Source organism: Poecilia reticulata, chromosome 22 (assembly GCF_904066995.2).
Source record: "Poecilia reticulata chromosome 22, P_reticulata-male-v2, whole genome shotgun sequence".
NCBI lineage: Eukaryota > Metazoa > Chordata > Actinopteri > Cyprinodontiformes > Poeciliidae > Poecilia > Poecilia reticulata.
The window spans coordinates 26,346,490-26,361,590 of record NC_088851.1 but is presented as its reverse complement, the minus strand read 5'-3'; the positions used below and the strand labels follow the sequence as shown (position 1 = coordinate 26,361,590).

The window sequence follows — 15,101 nt, the reverse complement described above, 5'->3', positions numbered from 1 at the left end:
TGAAGCGGCCGTTGGTCTGCAGATCAGCAGCAGCGTACTTCAGCAGCATGGTGATGTGGTTGGTTTGCAGCTTCAGCTCCTTGATGGCGCAGGCCACCGGGTCGCCGGACGCCTGCGCTTCCTTCACGATGGCGCCGATTTCCGTCCAGTCCACCTGATTGGCCAGCGCGCTGCGCACCACCTGCAGCGCCCGCTCCACCACCGCCAGGTTCATCTCCACCAGCTCGCCCTTCACTCTGTCCACTTCCTGTCACACACATTCGGCTGAATCCATCCGCCACACAATATAGACTAAAACAGGGGTGTCCAAAGTGAGGCCCGGGGGCCGTTTGAGGCCCTCGGAATGATTCCATGTGGCCCTTTTTGGATTTGTAGAGTAGAATTCGTCCCATTTTCTGCTTTCATTTTAATCTAAGAGTACATGCTACCACAAACATCCATAACTCTAATAAGAGTTTTGATTTAAACAGATTTGTTTAAAATAAGTGTTTTTCTAAGTGGGGCCTCCAGAGGGCGCTGTGGGGCCTCAAAAGGTTGGAGGAAACATGAGAAAAATAAAACGCAAAAATTAAAAACAAAAAATCTTAAATTCTTACAGTCTTCATAATTTTTCTTTTCTGTTACTCAGTCTTTTTTTTAAATAAAATATAAGTTAAAATGATTTATTTCAATGTTTTCTGATTGATAACTAAATTTATCAAAGCAAAAAATTTAAAAGTTTCTGACAAGAAAAAGACCAAAAAACCATAAAAACCACGAAAACTGTGGGAATAAAATAAAATCTGATGTGATTCATATAAAATATTATATATTTTTATTATCTGGTTATTATTAAACATAATATTTAATAATAACATTTTGAGGCAGAAGTTATGCTAAATGAATGTAATAATTAGTGAAAAAAGAACAATGAATAAACATTTCACAGATTTGTCTTTGGCTCCTGGCCACAGCTTAATGCTCTTTGGGGAAAAGTTTGTACACCCCTGACATAAAAATCATCCAAACTGACATTTAAATGCTTTTTATACAGAAATCAGGACATTAAAATATTCATTAAATCATTAAAATATTCAGCTTTTAGTTGGTTTTTAGAATTGTTGACTTCTCTTAGCTCTACAGCTGTGGCTCCTGTAGCATAAAGTTTGTACACCCCTGGCCCGAGAGGAGCCGGTTTTACCTGCGCTTGGTGCAGCGCCTCCAGCCGCTGCTCATGGTCCTTCTTCACGTTCTCCAGCTTCTTCAGAGCCTGCTTCTCCTGCTGCAGGGCCTTCATGTCGATCTTCTGGCTCTCCATCTTGGAAAAAAACTCGTCCACCGCCTGCAGACAAACGACTTCTGTCAGCGTTCTCTCGTCACGGCAGGAAGCTATCGATCAGGTGATACCGGCCTTGTCGAACGTCTCAAACTCCAGGTGGGGGCTGTTGGTGTGCTGGGCGAAGAGGAACGGGTGGAACTCGTCGTACCTGAGAGAGGAAAACGTTACTGGAGCTGAACTGAAGGAAACCGACCAGCAGGGAGGAAACGCACGTCAGCAGATCTTCACCGGGTTTCCCAGGAGCCAAGCTGGGTTTCTTCTCTCTCTTCTGAATGATGAAACCCTGATTACAGCAGAAAAACTGTATGAATGGAAAATGTGAAACTAAGAAGAACAAAGTTTTAGAAAACACCGAAACTTTTCACATTTCATGAGGTTAAATGTGAAACAGACCCACACAAAGCAGGACGTACGTTTTATTTAACAAATCAAAATGTGAGCTACAATAAAATGCTTTAAATCTAATGTCTTCAACATGGGGGTCGCAACCCACAGGAGGGTCGCAGCAGTTCTGCAGGAGGGTCAGAAGATTTCTGATTAATTAGATATTTGTGTTTATTTTTTAAAAATTCAAAGTTATGTCTTTAAATTTACACTAACTTGAATCCAAACATAAACTAAAAACGTATTTCAGGCAGAATTAAAATATTTTAGCAAAAATCTGTTGATTATGCTAAAAACAGACAGAATCTCAGCAGGACGTCATATTTTACTCACTTTTCCGCTGAATTTCTCCGTTTTGTCCATGTACGTCTCAGCGAGCTGCAGAGCCTCCAGGATTTTAGGAGCAACTGAGAAACAAATGAAATAAAACGCAGCTTGTTCACTGATGTGATGGAAGGAAAATTTGATGGAAGGAAAAAAGCAGACGGAAAGTTCCTGCTGGCCCCGGCGTACCTTCAGCGACGTCGACCTGACTGTCGACTTTTAAGGAGCCTGGCAGGCCGGCTTCCATCAGACTGTGTTCAATCAGAATGGCTCCGTAGGCTGGAGGGAAAATGACTCATTCTGTTAAATAATCAACAGATTTACAGCTGAATAAAACTCTTTTTCCTTCAGGATGGGAGAATAAAGTCATGAATTCAGATTAGCATCGAAGCTCAGCCTCAATCAGGAGAATCTGTAACGTAATGTCATAATAAAACAATATTTGTTTCTCTCTATTGGAACATTTAGCAAATAATCATGACTGACCTAAAACTGGAAGTTTAGTCTGAGGCTGCAGATCATGATTATTTTAGTCATTTATTTTATTTTTTTTGATTAATTGGATTTTAAAATTGCCACGTCTGCAGATTTTTAAGCCTTTTCTTGTACAATATTAAAAATACTTTAAAAGATGCTAAATCCATGTACTTTTTCTACAGTTTGAGTTTGTTGCTCTTTTACAACATTTTTATTTTGTATTCTCCAGTTAACGATTGATTGATTGTTTTCTAAATTAATTAATAAGTAATAAATCAATTAATCACATTAAAAATTAAACAAGTTTGATTATTTTCATTCACATAATAGTTTGTTTTTCTCTCTTTTTTTAACCAAACCTGGAAAACAAAATTCTTCAGCCTGGTGATTGAAACTAAAGTTTATTAACCTTTAAATTAAAGATTATTAACCTTTAATTTCAAATGTGTGCTGCGATTATTACATCATTATTGTTACATTACTTCAAAAAAGTCTCATAACAACCTTATAATTTATGGGACAATTTATCATCCAGGAAAATTAGCTACCATAACTTTCAGTCCCAGTTCAGATTATTGGAAAATGAGAACAACTGTTTGTGTTTTAATCCAGAGTATGTAAATATCTGGTTCCAACTGAAAGTTTCCATAAATTATTACTGATTGAGTCTCTAGACATGATGAAGTGGAAAATACTCACGCAGATGAGGGTTCAGGACTTTCTTCACCTGCTCTCCATGTGGAGCTTTGCTCAGGATTTCTGACAGCCTGCGGAACATTTAGACGAGTTTCCATTGGTTACGGCTCAGTGGATTATGGGATGTTTATGACTGGCGCTACCTGTCCAGAGTGATGAGCGGTTCTGGCGGCCGGGCGCTCTCCACCGGGTACCGCTCCCTCACCGCTATCTTCACGTCTTCGGCCTCGGCGGTGCGAAACCTCAGCAGGTTCAGGATGGTGTACTCGTGATCCGCCAGGATGATGTTACCCTGGTGGACAAACAGCCGGGTCAGCGTGTTCGGTACCAGCACCACACCTGTAGTGGTTCTGAAACTGTTCTGACCCTGTCGTAGAGTTCGACGATCAGGTGGTAGGCGGCTTCGTCGGAACCGAACTGGATGTCGACGATCCTGTCGATTCCCAGCTGCTTGACCTGAATCAGCCGCCGGCCTTTCAGATGCTTCCGGCACTACGGAGCAAAAACAGCTGCTTCTATTTTCAGATTCAACTCAGTGAAGGAAAAAACGATCAAATGTGGGAAATTATGACTTTAAATATCCAAATTCACTCAAAGACGGAAAAATAAAAACACAAACGCAGCTGCATTGAGTTAATGTTCGAATGTTACAGTCGATTTTACTGAACATGAATGAATGATTAATAATGAGAAGGAAATAATTTCAACCCTGAGTCAACAGCTGCAGGTGTTTCTAACAGCTTTATGCGTCTTTGGCTAAAAAATAAAAAACATCTAATACTATAAATTGGGATATAATAATAAACACATCATGTATTTTTTTTTATTTAGCAATTTTTAGTTTATTCCTGAAATGTTTGCACTGAATTCCCACAAAGAATTATAGTACAGTCACACACTAATAATATACTTTAAGATCTGTTTTTCTTGTCATTAGGTTGGAGCTGCTGCCTCTCCAGCTAACGTTCCGGGTGAGAGGAGGGGTCACCTGGACAGGTCACCAGTCTGTCGCAGGGCAACACAGAGACACACAACCATGCACACACACACTCACACCTAGGGGCAATTTGGAGAGGCCAATTAACCTGACAGTCATGTTTTTGGACTGTGGGAGGAAACCAGAGTACCTGGAGAAAACCCACCATGCACAGGGAGAACATGGAGACTCCATGCAGAAAGACCGGGAATCGAACCCAGAACCTTCTTGCTGCAAGGCAACAGCTCTACCAACTGCGCCACTGTACAGCCGGTTGGAATGCAAGTGAATTTTAATTTTTGACATATTTTTTATCCCATAGAAGAAAAAATAAATCTATCCTCTTTGCTAAATTTTATGTTTGTTTTAAATCCTAAAAATAGAAAAAATTTTGGATTTTTGAAAAATCTGATAAATTTCCTATACTAGATATTTATCTAAAATTATAAGTTGTCTTTTCAAAAACATTTGTAGCTCTAAGCTAATATTATTTGGCTGCCCTGAAAGTACAAATGGCTAATTTAATTCTTTATATTTTGTGCAATTTTTACCTAAAATACTTATTAAAGTTAAAGATGGGTGAATTATAAACGTATAAACCATAAATCATGTTTGAAATGCATAAATATGCTTTACTTTATGTTAATAAAAACACTGATGTTTGTGATCGTAACTTTAAGGGGTATTAATAACCATGAAATGGTTGTGGAGGTTCTTACTTTCATAGCGAAGCCTGAAGGCATCATGTTCTTGGGCCATTCGAAGTCCGTAGAGTGAAAGCGGGTCCCGGACTCTATCAGCAGAACGGCTTTGCTGTCGGGCCTGAAACAGCAGCACAGCATGGGGTCAACCCTGCTCAACATGGCGGCTTAATGCCGGACATTAAACAAAACTCCAACCTGTTGCACTGTTACAGTTATTATCGCTGTAGCTCAAATGGCTGGCTGTGGCAGAACATAGTGATAAAACGTCCCCTTAAACTGTTAAGATATTAATAAATAGTTGTCTCTGCAATTAATCACAACTACTTGAAACTAAATATTTAATATCTTTTCACATTGTTTTCATTTCAGACAAAAAAATGCTTTGATTGATTGATAAAATAATATTTAGACACAACTGGTATTGTGAAAGTTTTATTAATGTGGCCACATAAAAACATAAGACGGGCAGGATTTGGCCCCTAGGCCTTAACTTTGATACATGTGTTCTACATAATGTGCTAAAATGTACTTTTTGCGCTTATTTAAAATTAATTAAAGGTTTGAAATGTGTGCTGTAATTCATCAATCCTCTTGGATTAAGAAGCTTTTACATGTTCTGGTCTTGAGAAAGAAATGAGAGAAAATCAGATAATTCTTAGTTAAATATCTGCCCTTATAAATAGCATTAGAAACAAAATGTTGCTTTTTATTTGTAATAATGTAGTCACGATAAACTATCTAGCAGAAACCCTTAACATATCAAGTAATAATTCTAGCAAAGCAGACATCCCTGTAATAGTGTCATATTCTTTATAGCAAAGGCTCATAAAACTTGAGTTTTCTAGCTTTCCTTACTTTTGGAGACGGATCAGATATGTCTTATTGTCGATGTCATAAACGTTATTCACTCTCATGCCGATGTAGCTGGAAAAGAAAGGCGATAAATAAATGAATGAGTGCTCAACATGTGTAAACAAATCAACATTAGCCTTGTTAGCAGATGGCCATGTTAGCATTAGCTCCGGCTAACAACCGTCACCTACTTGGCATTGATCTCGGCAATAACTGCCCGGATGTCCACGGTGGTAAACCTGGTTTTCATGGTGAGTTAGATCCACGTTGAAGTTTTGTTTGTAACGTAATGATTGAGAACGTTACATATCCGAAGCAGCAACAAGAAAATCATGCAGGGATTTCTGCACATGCGCAAACACACAGGTGCGAGCGACCGCACAGTGCGTCAACGTCGACGCCATATTGTGAGGGTATATTTGCGGAAACGTCCAAAAACATAGAGCAAGTGTTATGCTGGTTCTATAATAATAATAATAATAATAATAATAATAATAATAATAATAATAATAATAATAATAAAGAAAGGGTTTCAGACTGAAGTCACAAGTGTCTAACTCAAGACCTTGTGAGTTAGACACTTGTGACTAACTCACACTTGTGAGTTAGTCACAAGTGTGACTAACTCACAAGTGTGAAGTTTAATTGAATTAAACTTTATGATAACAGTTGTGTGCTTAAATATCATTTTATCAGTCAAATCTGTTTTCATTTATATAGGACCAAATTACAGCAACGTGAAAAGATAAAACTTGTTACATTTTAAGAAATACTAATCAATCATAGAGAAACTATAATGTTTTAACAACTGGTTAACAAAGTGTTACCAACTGGCCCTTTGAGGACATTCATGATCCTGATGCGACTCGAAATGAAAATGAGTTTAAATCCCTGCTTTAATCTAAACAGTTTATGATGTTTAATTTAATCTAAGTTATTACAATATTAATTCTAAAATCGACATTTATATTTTATTTAAATAGGAATCAAAAATGTGTGTTTATTTTATACTGAAAACCCAACTCTGGTGTTTCCAAGGAGAACCTGCCACTCACAACATGGCAAACGCGCTTACGCCTTCCAACCCTTAAAGAGAACTTTACGGAAGCCTATTGGGTGCAAAAATGAAATGGTCCACGCCTTTTACTCGCATCAGTCAGCATCGGTGAATAGAAAGCTTTGTACCTGACATGACCGGGCGTCTGGGAGCGTAATGCTGCTTTTATTCATCCGGTGAATGAGCAGCTTCCTTCCGATAAACCAGCGGGCTCATGTTCTGCTCTTCACCTGTCTGTGTGCACCAATGATGCACTACTCCAACTGGCTCATTGACGTGAAGAACAGGGCAAGCCTGAGAAATGCGTGCAGGACAACCCCTGACACGGACTGGATTAACAGTGTGCGGAACTACGGCGTGGAAACCCTGAACAACCTGCGGCCCAATGAGAAAACGTCAGAGGCGCTGGTCACGAGCCACCTCTGGAGAAAAGGTAAGACCGCGAATAAAGGTTCGGTTCGGTCTAATATCTGGGCCTGCAGTGATTAACAAAGCTTATCCCGCAGGAGGGGGGGTTATTGTGCCTTTAAAGTGTAATATCTCCAGCCGAGGGTCCGGGCTGCCGCGGCGGTTAGACCTCCTGTCAGAGTTCCCGTCTCCTCTTCAGGTCAGCGCGGAGGGCGAAGGCGTGCTCCGTTACCAAGGCAACGGTCAGCTAACAGGGCGCAGCAGCGGGGCTAAGCTAGCTCCAATCAGACAATTTCCGCGTCTTTTTTAGAGTTTTTATGACATGTTCTGTCTAGATACGCTGGCTATTGATATCCGACTAAAATGCGCAAGGACACAATCAAAGGAATGCACTGTAAGTACAAAAAAAAAAAAAAAAAAAAAAAAAAAAAGGCTGACCGGTTTATTTTTCATAATTTAACTGCTTGAAGTTTCTCGTTTTTACTTCAAATAATGCACGTTTCTGTATTGGAAGCAGATAAAGAGAAATACATAGATAAAGCGACAAAAATTAGTTTTTATTTTGTTTTTATTCAAAGTTGAATATGACTTTTTGGTGAGTGTTCGCCCTCCTTCCACTGGGGCAATAAAGCTGGGTGGGAAAGGTCGCTTTAAAAATAACAACAACAACAAAATAAATAAAATACAGTACGAATAATTTAGATTTCAACTTACAAATCTGCCTCAAAGTGACCAAATGAGCATGTCATTCAGAACAAATTTGTCATAAATTCAGGGATTTAAAGAATTATTTGATGTAGATGGACAGATGTATTGTTTTACCTGGTAAAAATGTGTAAAAATCCTCAAAATAAACACATTTCGCAAAATCTAGTCATAGATGTAGTGAATGAATGACTCAGTACCAAAATGTGACAAATTAAATAACCTGTGGTAAATTTTTGGCACCTCTGCTGTCAGTACTTTGGAGAACCAACACTAAATTGACCACAGGTACAATATCTTTCTCACCAAAATCTAAAAAAAGAAAAAAAAGCTAAATCGTTTTTAATTAATTTAATGAACAGGACGATTAAATTGAGGTTTTTCAGGATTTGACCTGCTGATCAGAGCCGATGAGCTGAAAACTTGTCAATCGATTGATGGATTACACATTGATTGTGTCTGCTTTCTAAACCCTTTCAACTCACTTCCTGCTATGGGACGTTGTTTCTTTCCACTGTCGCCACATGCTTGCTCAGGAAGAGGGCTTTTTACCAAATAACATCAACTGAACTTGTGTTGTTTCATAACAATGACAGAAGGTGACTGTATGCATTTGAGTCTGTCTATATGATGCGTTTGTACTGTTATGTATTAACATGATTATTTATTATTACCATGACTGCAGGTTATAAAATAATCAAGAAAATTGGAGAGGGCACCTTTTCTGAGGTGCTGAAAGCTCAGAACCTTAAAGATGGGAAGTTTTATGCGTGTAAAACCATGAAGCAGACAATTAACAGGTGTGTTCTTCACTTTAAATTCTGATTAATGTGGATTTTTTTATTTTTACTTTGACTTTGAAGTTGTACATTAGTTGAAGAATGTTTTATATAATTTAATATAGTGCAGAATATTACTGCAAATATCTTATAGTGTGTGGACATTAGCATAAACGTTTGTATGTTCACCCCTTAGGTCGCATGTGTTTCATCTTTCTCATTAGCCTCCTGAATTTCGGGATGGCAGCCATTTTTCAAGATGGCCGCCGATTCCAAGCCTTTAAACCACTTATATCGTCATAAAATGTTGTGCATTTTCATGACTTTGATTAGCTTTATGTCAGATCTTATGTTTTCAACTGTGGTGAATTTATTCATAAAACTTTAATCCAATCCAATTTAAAAAATACTTTATTTATTGAAGGAAGCACAAAGCATACATAAAAATAATAACATAAAATGAGCAAATGGTGATATTAAGTGTTTTTAAAGTAACATATAGCAAAGATGATAGTTTATGACAAACTTTGTGGCAGTCATCTTAATGGTCACCGTTATCTTCTGCTATTCTTTTAAAATATGTTTAGCATTAGCTTCTGCTAGGTTTTTATGCAGGTAGCAGTTTTGTGTTAGCTTCCACTCATTTTTAATAATAATAATTTAGCTTTTTGGCATCGGCTTTCACTATTTTTTTTATGTGCTTAGCGATACCTGTCGCTTATTTTGTATTCATCTGGCAGCTAGCAGGTTAGCATTAGCAGAGCCAAGATTCTTGCTCAGCAAGCTGGTGGTTAGTGAATCTAACCTACTGGTTAGCTGTGTAAACACATATTCTCCATTACATCAACGGTGGACATCTACTAAAAATGCCCACCAGGAAAAGGAAATACTACATCAAGGAAGTATGTAGGATTTCTATGGTTCAAAATATGTAGACTGTGATTTGACACCAAACAAATTCATCTAATTGGTCATTTTAGTAAAAAAAAAAAAAAAAAGATTACAACCATGGTGGAGATCTAGAAAATAAAAAAAATATATATTGTTAAAAAAATATCTTGATGGCAACAATTATGATTTGACACCAAAAATATTACTCCATGATAAATATAGTCAAGTGCAAGAATACATTTTCCTTGACGACCATCTTGAAAAATGGACGCCATATTGAATTTTTTTTTAAACAAGCAAACAAAATATCTGTGCCAATGTAGGTTGTTGTATCCTCATGTGAAATTATGTGTTCAGTATAATTGAAATATTCAGTTATCTGCTTCACCAATACTAACATCATTTGATTTGAAGTCTGGAAAAGGCCAACAACCTGCGGGAAGTCCAGGCCATGAAGCGGCTCAGCCCTCACGCCAACATCATCCAGCTGCATGAGCTGATATAGTGAGTCTTCCTCACAGCCACATATTCACCTGCCATGTGGGTCGTATTAATTTAACCCAATGTTTCAGTGACAAAGGAACAGGAACAGTGTCTCTGATATGCGAACTGATGGAGATGAACATCTATGAGCTCATACAAGGTAGGACGGCTCAGGAAAACACTGTGTGTCCTCACTGGAGCTGGATGTGCTCAGAGGAGGTTTGTGGCTCTGCAGGAAGGAGGACGCCTCTGCCTGACCAGACAGTGAAGAGCTACATGTACCAGCTGTGCAGGTCCCTGGAGCACATGCACAGGTGCAGCACAGCTGATTAGATTAAAAATAATCAAAGTCTGATTAGATTAAAAATAATCTGAATTTATACCTGAGGTTTTGTTCTTGTTTTTTTAACAGGTGTGGGATCTTTCATCGAGATGTAAAACCTGAAAATATCCTCATCAAGGTAAAATCACTGAAGTTTACAGAAAGGTTCAGAAACCCAACAGCTTTATGGAGTAAAACCATTTAAAACAAATTAAATCAATCAATCAATTTTATTTGTATAGCACATTTCAGATTAAAGACAATTTAACTGTCATGAAACGTAAATAAAACATCCATCCATCCATCCACACATAGCTGAAGATGAGGAGGAATTTTATTTTTCTCCATCTCACAAGTCTAAGCTATGTCTAAACCAACAAAAGGGAATAGTTTGGGAACGGCCTAGTCAAAGTCTAGAGCTAAATCTGACTGGGCTCTCTTGAGGAGATGTGTTCACAGTCTGTGGGATCTGGAGAACTTCATTAAGACAGACGTTACCTGGTCATAATCTGTCCCTCCTCCCACAGAAACCTTTGGACCAGATCCACATTTCTGTAAAACTCCTTAAATGACCCCAACATTTCAACACAGGTGTGTCAAAACCAAAGAGTCAAATTTCAGGAAACATGTTGTCACTGATTTCCTTGTGAGGTGCAGCAAAACGTTTTGAAGCTGGGCGACTTCGGCTCGTGTCGCAGTGTGTACTCCAAGCCGCCGCACACCGAGTACATCTCCACGCGTTGGTACCGGGCGCCGGAGTGCCTCCTGACCGACGGCTACTACACCCAGAAGATGGACGTCTGGAGCGCCGGCTGTGTCTTCTTTGAGATCCTGAGGTGAGGAGACGTGTCCGCCTGACCCCGCTGTCCCCCGGCGGGACGGGCGTGACCCAGTGTGTGTGTTCCAGCCTGAGCCCTCTCTTCCCTGGAGCCAACGAGTTGGACCAGGTGGCCAAGATCCACAACGTGTTGGGGACGCCAGATCAAAGTCTGCTGCAGAAGTTCAAACAGTGAGTCCAAAACGCCCGACTGCACAAAAGTATTCACACCGTTTTTACTTTTTACGCTTTTTTTCACATTCTAAACCAGGGGTGGGCAACTCCAGGTCTGGAGGGCCTCCTGCAACTTTTAGATGTGTCTCTACTTCAACACACCTGAGTCAAATAATGAGGTCGTTAGCAGGACTCTGGAGAACCTGCCTGCACTGAGGAGGTGATTCAGCTGTTGGATTCAAGAGTGTTGGACCAGGGAGACGTCTAAGAGCTGCAGGACTCCGGCCCTCCAGGACCAGGACTGCCCCCCCCTGCTCTAAACAATGAGGCTGACATTTTTGTCCAGTTCTACCACAGATTTCCAGTAAACTTTGTAATGCATGAAACATTCTTTATTCTTTACATTCTTTGTTAGCTAGTCATGCTAACCCTGGAGCGCTAATCAGAGACATTAGCTCTGCTAATGCTAAAGTGCTAATTCCAGTCATGTTCACACACCATGTGTCAGCAGCATGTTACATATTTTTCTGTGTACTTCATTTGTTTGCTGTTTTCTTGCCACATGCTCAATAAAATGTATTTAAAAGTAAATAGAAAACATAAGGAGAGGAAATGGAACTGAATATGAACATCTAACTTGAAGAATTATAATAATACAGATGTTGAACTTTATTCAGCTGACAGTTTACAAACCAGCAAAGTAAATTAGTGCTTTAGAGTTTATAATTAATTTAGGGGAAGCTAAGTTTGCTAATTGTTTTCAAAGTCTGCAAAATGTTAAAGCACTAAATGAGAATCTAGTGTATTAGTGGAAGTCTGCCCACCACTGTAAATTATACACAGCATATCACTTTTATTCTGTGTGCAAATATAAATACAAAAGTGATGCCCCAATATTGCCATGAACTGCTGTTTAGTGTTATTAACAGAAATTTGCTCTCTGAATGTGTTAATTTCTGTCTGTAATATATTATTTTTATTCGTTACAAGTTGAATTCATGTTAATGTGGATTTAAAGGCATAACTTTGATTATAAAAATCTATACAGAAATGTCTAATTAATCAGAAATATTGCGGCGCTGATGTCGAGCCTAACCCTGCATTAAACTGACCGGTCTGCTTCATCACCATGACGCTCATCATTCTCTGGTTTCTGGTTGTAATCAGACGAAACCTGATGAGGGCAGCACGTATAGACATAGAGTCAGTAGATCTAACTCACTTTTTTCCTGCTGTTAGGTCGAGAGCGATGCAATTCAACTTCCCCCCAAAGAAAGGAACGGGCATCTCGCGGCTGCTGCCCAGCTGCCCGGCGCCGGCCATCTCTCTGCTTTACCAGATGTTGGCCTACGACCCAGACGAGCGCATCGCCGCAGACACCGCCCTGAAGCACACCTACTTCAGGGAAATCAGGTGCAAATCTAACCATTACTTTAGATATCAATTAATCTACCGATTATTTTGACTATTGTTAAAAATTGCCACATTCTGCAGAGGCCCAGCCCGTTACTTAGCAACCAGCTGATTTTACCACTTGGTTGTGCAGGAGGCTCTGCTAATGCTTTTCAAAGATGGGTGGCTGTGTAATTGAGCATCTGTTTCAGCCATTTTCAGGTGTGTAAGCGTTGAGCAGGGGGGCGTGGCCAGCTGCAGCTTATTTGGATTTAAAGTGACAAGATGCCTTAAAACAGCCAAAAATAGGCAGAGCGATGCAGACTGAAATCTCATCATCCAGGAATAATTTAGTGCTGTTTGGGTGTTCATAGATCTAACCTGTTCAAGGAAGCACAACAGGCCACCTTTAAGAAGAAAACTGTTGGTTTTGTGTTTCAGGATCGGAGAGAAGAAATCAGAGACGCTTCAGAGGATTTCTGAGAACGTGGACGGGAAGGGAAACACCGTGAAGTCGACGCACAGCTGGCGACTGACCAAACTGGGCAAACAGCTGAGAGGAAGACAGCCCAGACAGACGCCTCTAGTAAACGTAAGCCTTCAACAAACCCGGCAGGTCGGCCCGAGAAACGGACCAATCAGTGAAAAGCTGCTTCTCTCCTCAGCACAACCCGAAGCGAGCGGCGGACCCCCACAGCCGGAGGAACGCCCCCCACCTGGTGCAGCTGCCCAGACTCAACATGACCGCTCACGGACATCAGTTTCCGTTCCCTTTCTCTGCCGTTCCTGCTTTTACCCTCAACCACAAGCCGACACTGCCGCCCATCTCACCAAAAAAGTGCCAGCCACAGGTGCTGAAGGCCCCGTCCACACAGAGACGACTTTCGGTGAATCCGTAAAGGTTTTTTGTCGTTCAGGCTGAGCGTCCGCACGGATTGGGCGTCTTGAGACCAGAAACAATCAGTTTTTAAACCGAATGCATTTCAGAACGCTGGTTTCATGTTTCCATTTGGCTTGTCTTTTTTAAACGATGACTAATATTTATTTATTTTATCTCATTGTTTTGTGGTACCAATTATATGATGGTGTATGAAGGCCATTACAGGGAGAAAAAAGAAACCAAAGCACTGCTGAGTTTGAAAAGTCAAAAATGTGGTAAAAAGAAACCCAACATTTTTTAGATCCATCTCAGACATTTTCTTGAAAAAACGTGGGAATTTCTGAGTTTTAAAAGTGGAAATTGTTGAATTTTGAAACTCAGAAAAATCCTTGATTTTTTTCTAGAACATTTCTGAGATTAAGGTCAAAGTTCTGGCAGAAAATTATTCTGGTTTTCGATCTACAATGGTGATAACACACCGCTGAACGTTCTAGATCACGAAGGTGCACCAGGATTTCTGTTTTCCACCACATAGTGACTCTTTCTTTACCGATTTTGACAGAATTCCAGGCATTTAGAAAGTGATTGGTTGTACAGAAACCTGCCGCTGTGCGTTTTGATGTTGTTCTCTGGCAGTCACAGCGCCACCGATTGGCCCGGCATACTTCCTACACCATTGTCATGAGGATCCTGTAGTTTAAGGCTCGTGTTTTCACCGTGTTCGTCTCTGTGTGTTCAGGCCCCAGTTGAGTCTTTTCACATCAGGAAAGCTGCTGCAGCTGCAAGCAGAAAAACATCCTGTGACCTTTTTCTCTCCACAGCCCGAGGACGAGATGCCTTGCATAACCGTGAAGAACTTCTGCATGCCACCTGTGGAGCGGGAAGGAGGAGGAACCTGAGAGCCAAAATCCAGCCGTTTCAGATTAAAATCCGCCTGCTTGAACCGGACCGACCCGCAAAACGGAGCCAAACCTGGAGGAACCTGCTACACAAGCTGCCGTCTTCTCAGCGACTGCTGGGATGGACGGCCAAAATGTGCCGCAATTCAACAAATAAATTATTCAGTTATTACGATGCTGGGGAAAAGAATTCCCTCCCGCTACAGATTTCTTCTGTTTTTGCTTTTTATTTATAACAAAAAACCGGAGCAGTGTTTAATGATTATTTCACCCATTAAGTGTAAATATACCTGGTTCTGTGTGAAAAAGTGATCAACCCCTTAAAACTAGCAGCTATTCATGATAAAAATTTGTATTTTACATGACGGACGAGGAACGTCAACCAGTCTTTGCTGCATTGTTTTAAATTTGACACAAGAGAGTGCAGACTTTGACTAGGCCACTCCAATAGAATCATGAAATGTGGTTGCTCTCAGTTGATTCACGGTTTATTACTTTCTCACATTGTGCCGAGTTGGAGAGATTTTCTCCCTTTAATGAATAAAATAATCATTTTAATACTT

General features: G+C 40.0%; 2 protein-coding genes across 6 annotated transcripts in view; one reads left to right on the top strand and one right to left on the bottom strand.

Annotated features, from left to right (window-relative positions):
• Positions 1-7,028, bottom strand: part of nemf (nuclear export mediator factor) — a 14,807-nt gene extending 7,779 nt beyond the window's left edge. The window contains exons 1-12 of one of the 2 annotated variants that reach the window (XM_081602931.1): positions 6,917-7,028; positions 5,735-5,803; positions 4,895-4,997; positions 3,566-3,691; positions 3,343-3,491; positions 3,203-3,270; positions 2,216-2,305; positions 2,036-2,109; positions 1,531-1,601; positions 1,391-1,466; positions 1,181-1,321; positions 39-247 (exon numbers count right to left, since the gene is read on the bottom strand). In XM_081602931.1, the coding sequence (XP_081459057.1) occupies positions 39-247; positions 1,181-1,321; positions 1,391-1,466; positions 1,531-1,601; positions 2,036-2,109; positions 2,216-2,305; positions 3,203-3,270; positions 3,343-3,491; positions 3,566-3,691; positions 4,895-4,997; positions 5,735-5,793 (1,166 nt within the window). In that variant the 5' untranslated portion in view covers positions 5,794-5,803; positions 6,917-7,028. Of the gene's footprint in view, positions 1-38; positions 248-1,180; positions 1,322-1,390; positions 1,467-1,530; positions 1,602-2,035; positions 2,110-2,215; positions 2,306-3,202; positions 3,271-3,342; positions 3,492-3,565; positions 3,692-4,894; positions 4,998-5,734; positions 5,804-5,922; positions 6,104-6,916 lie in introns of those variants that run through there. The other variant, XM_081602930.1, reaches the window with a different exon arrangement.
• mok (MOK protein kinase) lies at positions 6,904-15,101 on the top strand. Of its 4 annotated transcripts, none has more exons than XM_008401905.3 (12): positions 6,904-7,221; positions 8,587-8,701; positions 9,986-10,075; positions 10,144-10,214; positions 10,290-10,368; positions 10,467-10,515; positions 11,034-11,212; positions 11,284-11,385; positions 12,607-12,780; positions 13,201-13,351; positions 13,425-13,610; positions 14,461-15,101. In XM_008401905.3, exons 1-12 carry the CDS (start codon positions 6,969-6,971, stop codon positions 14,536-14,538), a joined length of 1,527 nt encoding a protein of 508 aa, XP_008400127.2. In that variant the 5' UTR covers positions 6,904-6,968; the 3' UTR covers positions 14,539-15,101. The 4 variants fall into 4 exon arrangements, with proteins under 4 accessions (XP_008400127.2, XP_008400126.2, XP_008400125.2 ...); XM_008401904.3 differs by having other exon boundaries at positions 11,028-11,212; XM_008401906.3 differs by lacking the exon at positions 6,904-7,221 and adding an exon at positions 7,228-7,590 and having other exon boundaries at positions 11,028-11,212.

Bases quoted from the DNA above. Each gene is read 5' to 3' on its own strand.
- mok (XM_008401903.3), top strand. From the start codon at position 6,969: ATGAGCAGCTTCCTTCCGATAAACCAGCGGGCTCATGTTCTGCTCTTC. The intron at 10,076-10,143 runs GTGAGTCTTCCT...CCAATGTTTCAG, and splicing joins CAGCTGCATGAGCTGATATA to TGACAAAGGAACAGGAACAG. The intron at 13,611-14,460 runs GTGCTGAAGGCC...TTCTCTCCACAG, and splicing joins CAAAAAAGTGCCAGCCACAG to CCCGAGGACGAGATGCCTTG.